The sequence below is a fragment of the Triticum aestivum genome, chromosome 1D (assembly GCF_018294505.1).
Source record: "Triticum aestivum cultivar Chinese Spring chromosome 1D, IWGSC CS RefSeq v2.1, whole genome shotgun sequence".
Lineage (NCBI taxonomy): Eukaryota > Viridiplantae > Streptophyta > Magnoliopsida > Poales > Poaceae > Triticum > Triticum aestivum.
This window is the reverse complement of record NC_057796.1, coordinates 316,912,064-316,918,443: the sequence shown is the minus strand read 5'-3', so window position 1 is coordinate 316,918,443 and position 6,380 is coordinate 316,912,064. Positions and strand designations below refer to the sequence as shown.

General features: G+C 43.1%; 1 protein-coding gene across 1 annotated transcript; it reads right to left on the bottom strand.

Annotated features, from left to right (window-relative positions):
• Positions 1–797: 797 nt before the first annotated feature.
• On the bottom strand, positions 798–4,597 carry LOC123181729 (nuclear pore complex protein NUP50B). Its single transcript, XM_044594052.1, has 2 exons — positions 4,303–4,597; positions 798–2,411 (listed from the first exon to the last, which is right to left on the bottom strand). Exon 2 carries the CDS (start codon positions 2,394–2,396, stop codon positions 1,122–1,124), a length of 1,275 nt encoding a protein of 424 aa, XP_044449987.1. The 5' UTR covers positions 2,397–2,411; positions 4,303–4,597; the 3' UTR covers positions 798–1,121.
• Between the last annotated feature and the right edge of the window lie 1,783 nt (positions 4,598–6,380).

Below are 6,380 nucleotides of genomic sequence, written 5' to 3'. Positions count from 1 at the left end.
GCACTCGATCGATCGCCGTCGCTTTCGGATGCCTTGCCAATTGCCATGCCTAGTGTTCAAAAAAATTGCCATGCCTAGGTACGCGGGCGCGTGAATGGCGAGGTGAAAACTGCGTACTAGCACGACTTGAATCAAGTGATTCCAAAACGAAAAACATTGTTTGATAGGATGTCCAGTCATGACTTGCAAATTAGTACAACTCCACTAGAGAATGTTTGGTTGGCTCTTGGCAGGATTCCCTCCCAGAGTAGGAAAAGCGTCCATGGCGTGTTTTTTTTTTTCTTTTTTGCCCGAACTGCAAACGTACTAGCAATAAATAATCAAAGCTGTCTAAAACATGCATGGTCGTCGTAGACATGAAAGAACATTTCCAAAAGCTCGAGGTCCACGGGAAAGGAAAATTCTTTTGAGTTGAGTACGAAAGCGACCCACGTGAAAACTTTCCGAGGATTCTAATCCTTAAAACCAAACAAGTTCAATACCACAGAAAAAGAATTGGATCAAAAGGGTTCTACAGATACACCCAAGTTAAAACAAGCTCAGCCCGCGCTTGATAGAGTATGCAGATGCTCGACCTCATAAAAACACTTTTTACAAATATCTGCAATATAAACAAAGACTCATGTTGCAACTTCAAAATAACATGAAGTGTGTCAAAACTAGTGCATGATGGCACTGTTGTGGACACTAAATGGTAAAACCAGACTGAATTCACAGTACAGACATGCCATCCAGCGCCATAGTCCACCTATTCTGAAGTAGAAAAGCTGCGAAATGCAGCAACCGGTGAAAAAACATGTGCAAACGCGACGACTAACATGCATAAAATAGTGATGTGGTGATGACTCACTCAAATACATTACTGAATATACTACATATCGCATAGCAGAAGAAGCATATAGCCTGAAACGAGTCCCATTTCTCCAGTTTACCAAGATTTATGACTTTAATTGAAGTTCAACAGACCACCCACCGTTCCAGACCAGCAACAGGACACGCCAGAAACCATATGACATGGGTACGATATGTTTTAACTTTATAAGACTCCAGGATGAGCAAGGAACGCCTCGGCTCCTTGCTCCGACACATACACATCAAAACACGGAACACCGGGGTGGGTTTCAAACGTCGGACGCCTTCGGGGAGCCCTCGGGAGTCTTTGGCGTGTCCGAAGCCTTCTTCGCCTTGTGCGTCTCCACTGCAGCCTTGAAATCTTCCCGGATGCCGGTATCCTTGAACTTCAGAGCAAATGTGGTGAGCCCACTCGGTGATTCGCCGATGCTGTTGATGCAAGCAAACGTCACGCCCTTCTTGTCCATGTCCTTCAGCGTCATGTCGTCGTAAAGGCTTGCATTCAGAATGAGCCGGTAGTTGCCCTTGGCCCTCATGACGAGCCGAGATCTCTCACCGCCAGATACCGGGATGTTCAGCTTCAGTTCACCCCTTCCTCTTTCCTTCCAGCCGCCGTCGAGGTACTCGTATATAGCAGAGTCAGCAGTGAATACAGCCTTCTCGTTCTCTTCGCCGGTTTCAACTGGGCCCTCTGACATGGCAAATTTCTTCGGTGCGTCTGCTGCAGTGGCGAGTGATGGGGCAGAACTCCCATTGTTGGTAGCACCAATGTTGAAAGAAGGGAATGATGAGCCATCACTCTTTAGCCCAAATAGGGGAGCATTTGAGCTGTCTTTAGAGCCCGAGCCAAATGAAAATGATGAGCCTGAAAATCCAGTTCCAGCCAGTCCTGTGAAAGCATTTTGGCCACTTGACAGATTGGTGAAGGAGAAAAGAGGTGTCGGCGATGATGACTGCCCTTTGTTATCAGCGTCCTTCTGCTCAGATGATCCATCCTTGGTCCCTGATTCAGCTTCATCATTCTTCTCATCATCATCCTTGCTAACTTTATCTTCACCTCCAGCTTCATCCACTGCTTTCTTCTCTTCAGCATCTCCATCATTTGTTTTGCCCTCAATTTCAGATGTCTTGCTGTTATCTTCCTTGAGTTCTTCAACAACCACTTTGTCCTCACCAGTTCCATCCACTGTAACTTCTGCCTTGCCATCTGACTCAACAAGTTGAGAGGGTGCTTCAGTTAGGGCACTGGACTTGCCATTGCTAACATCAGAAGGTGGAGGCTCTGAGACTGTGATACTCGCTTGAGCAATGGAATCATTGGGGGTGAATCTAATTGCAGAGAAAGGATTTGAAGAAGGAGCTGCTGATGGCTGCTGACGCCGAACCTTTACAATCTTCCGGGTTGCCATCACTTCTTCACTAGCTTTCTTAAATGTTCCTGTCTCTTGTTCCGATGAGTCATCATCAGGCTCAGGATGATCCTTGTTGATTTGTTTGTCTGCAACCCTCTTCCTAGAAGTTTGAGCATGTTCCTCGTCCGCCATCCTTACAAGTTTTGGCTACATTAAAATAATGAAAAACATCAACAAACTGAAGAGAAAATTAACAAAATAGTTTGCAGAAGTAACCATGCAACATCAGAGATTAGCACAGTTTTGATTCCTTCTTTTTGTAATGCACCAACCCACATACAGAATAAACCATAAAGCAAACTAAAAAATTGAAAGGGAAGCTAACATGAATACTTTCTTGACTTCACTCGGCATCTCTGTAACTAAAGACTAAACAAGAGTTGTGAAGGAAAACTATGTTGCCCATAACAACATGTCAAACGGTAATTTCTGGGTTGGCGCCGCGTGGGAAACAAATATTTTCCTGTGACGCAGTGTTGGCACAGTACTGACATACCAAAGGCATGGTATCATCTCCTAGAGAGCTAGAAGCCATGCGTCCCCATTATATGTCAGTCAGACAACTCCCGCTGTCTCGCATATGTCATGTGTGCAACATTATGCTTAAAGATATAGCCATATAGGTGCTATTTAGCAGCTAAAGCAGAATAATTTCTATACAGCAACAATCACAAATATTCAATCAGAGTACAAATAAAAATCTAGTCTACCCAAATATACTGATGTAGAGGAAAACTCCTAATGGCAGCCAAGCTGCAGTGCAAAGTTGATTGGCATGGCAAGAAGTTATGCAAAATTAAAAACATAACTATTTCGAAAATTAAGTACAATGGCAAACTTATGTAACATGCTGACATAACAAACTTGTGTGACTAAGCTAAATTTGTCTAAGTTTGTTTTCTGTATTGGATAATTGACATAACAAACAAAACTATAATACTGGACATTAGCCAAGTGACATAGGTAGGTGGACAAGTTACAGTAGATCTTATTGATATAGAAGGGAAAGCACCAAAGCTGGAGCTCAATATATAGCATAGTTTGAATGTTTTATTTGCAGATAACAAACTTTGCAGCCATAGTCATATAGACCAAAGCAGCCAGTCTTCATTACACCATGTTAGCGAAATTAACTCTCGAAGCAGAAACTCAATGATTTAATAACATATCTTACACAAAATGCATTATGGTAAACCTACATGAGACATTACTTAATGAATAGCACCAAGTTTCTTTGGAGATTGGATACTTTGTGTCACATAGATTCATCATAAATCCACATATATGTAACTTCGTAAGTTCGTAACTGACATGCCTAGCTATTAGAATTTCATTCCGCAACAAAAGCTTTTGTTTCATGTCTTCTACTAATATTGATGTTCCTCGCATGTTTTGGGTCTATATGTCAAATTACAATATTTCTAGGCATACATACATAGTTTTTTTTACAGATCTAGACATACATAGGAACATAGCTTTTAATATAAAGGTGTAGGTCAGATTATTATACTTTGTATAAAAGTAGACAGGAAACAGGGGGCAGGTCAAAAACTAAACAAGCCCTAGGCAAGAAAAAAAACTATCATACTAACCCTAACATAAATCCTAGAAAAAAGAAAGCACAAAGAGCAAAGACTGCATGCTTTAACTTATCAAAATCCTACAAAATTTACAATGAAGCCTGATAGCGAGTATGCTACAGCAAGCATATAACATATACAAAGAACTAACACTCCAAAATTAAACACCAAGATGGGTCACTAAATGGGAATTTTCTCTAAGAAAGTAGGAACCCATATGAATAAAACCATCCATAGCACAGGCTAAGCACCACAGTCTCGTTTTTGCTGTGAGAAACCAGGAAGAGGTGCGGCTAATCCAGATCTTCCCAGTGCCGTCTCAACCTACTCAACGAGTGACCCATTACCGCATCCAACAACCTAGCTCACGTCTCAACCCTAGCCCGAGAGACGGAGCGCGTGGTCCTCGCTCGGCGCGTGAGAAAGGGGAAAAACGCAAGGGAGGATAATTGTCGCACCTTGAGCCGGGGAGACGAGCGAAGCCGGCCGGATCAGGACGGCGGAGAACCTCCGGCGGGGGGAGCTGCGACGACGACCGGGCGAGCCGCTACGGAGGACGGCGACGAGCTCGGCCAGGGAGACGGAGACGGAGGCGGATGGAGACGACGAGCGCGCGCGGAGGCGTAGCCGGGGAGGAGCAGCGCGAAGAAAACCTAGGGAGGAGAAGCGGGCGACCAAGGCGTGAGCCGAGTGGCGACGGCGGCGCCTAGATTTTGCTCCTCCGGAAACCCTTCGTGGTTTCTGTACCTGGTTGAATCCAGCGTGATGGGCCTTGGTGGGCCGAAAAGGCGGAGCAACGAGATAGAAATTAGGAAGATGTTTTTTTAGGACTCCAAGAAAAAGGAAGTTATTTCTTTTTATTTTACCCCTAAAAAAAGGAAGATTATTTTATCTCGCGTATCGAAAGGAGGGTAATATGTAATCTTTCCCTTTATATTATGGTAAGGGTTTGAACTGCATATATTTGGCAATTATGACCAAGTTTATGTGACTGAACAAGAAAAAATGAGGCTAAATTGCATATGTGTCAAACTATTAGCAAAGCTATTAAAGCCGGCACATCATCTTGAAATTTACGAAGTCATCGTTGGCACCTCGTCGTCGATGGAAACGTCTCCTCCCACTGAATGCACATCACCGGAAATCCTGAAATAAATCCAGAAATAAATGCGAGCACCAGAATTTGAACCCTGGTGGGCTGAGGATACCACCGTCCCTCTAACCATCCAACCACAGGTTGGTTCGCAGCTATTAGATCCATTAAATTGACAATGTATATGCATTTTATCGCCCTTAAGCACTATCTCTCATTTTGGACTCTAACTAATACTCCCTCCATTCCCTTATATAAGGTGTATTTGTTTTTTGATAAAATTCTAAAATGTAAGGTGCATTTCTTCTAATCTCTCATAATTCCCCTGTTAGCCCTTCAGAAAAAATGAAAGTATCTCTCTCCTGATTGTTTGTATCTTTTCTTGTAGCAAATGAAGGAAAGTATCTCTCTATCGGTTGCATGTATCTCCTACTTTTCTGGACTAACTGATTTACTTGCCACTAACCAAAAAATTTGCCGAGGGTAATTTCGTCCTAACATGTCTATAATTTTGTGTCTTGGTCACCGTGTCGAAAATAATGCACCTTACATAGAGGAATGGAGAGAGTAAATGTTAACATAGCAACCTACCTAGAAGTTGCCTCCATGGACTAGAATAATTGAGTTGACCTGGTTCGATTGCTATAAGAGAACAATTGATTTTATTTTTTACGGAAAGGCCAAAGGCCATATATTGAGTTGCACAAACCCTTATAAAAAAAGGCTTGGAGTGTTTTATGTCGGTTTGTTGTGGGCACTGTTGATTTCCTCTCTTGTGCCGCGTGTCAGTGGGTTTATGGGTTTCTCACCGGCGATTTTTCTCTGGTCCCATATGTCGATGGGTTTGTTCGTTTCCAATCTGGTTGGTTTGTCGAAGGTGCTTCTCTCGTGCATGTGGGTGTTCTGATACATGTGTGTGGGGGGCGTCTTCTTCGTCTCCCCTGCTTGCCACACACATCGTACTCTTTTCATTGATGCGAGGGCTTCTTCAAGCTTTCTCAACGTTGGCGCTTTGTTTGCCGGCAGCGGCGGCCGACGGCTGATGTCTGCTAGACTACGTCGGTATTTCCCCAAAGAGGAAGGAATGATGCAACACAGCGACGGTAGATATTTCCCTCAGTGATGAGACCAGTATTATCGAACCAGTAGGAGAACCAAGCAACACTACGTAAACAACACCTGCACACAAATAACAAATACTCGCAACTCGATATGTTAAAGGGGTTGTCAATCCCTTTCGGGTAATGATACGTCTCCAACGTATCTATAATTTTTGATTGTTCCATGCTATTATATAGTCTGTTTTGGATGTTTAATGGGCTTATTTATACACTTTTATAGTATTTTTGGGACTAACCTATTAACCGGAGGCCCAGCCCAAATTGCTTTTTTTTTGCCTATTTCAGTGTTTCGCAGAAAAAGAATATCAAACAGAGTCCAAAC

Bases quoted from the DNA above. Each gene is read 5' to 3' on its own strand.
- LOC123181729 (XM_044594052.1), bottom strand. From the start codon at position 2,396: ATGGCGGACGAGGAACATGCTCAAACTTCTAGGAAGAGGGTTGCAGAC.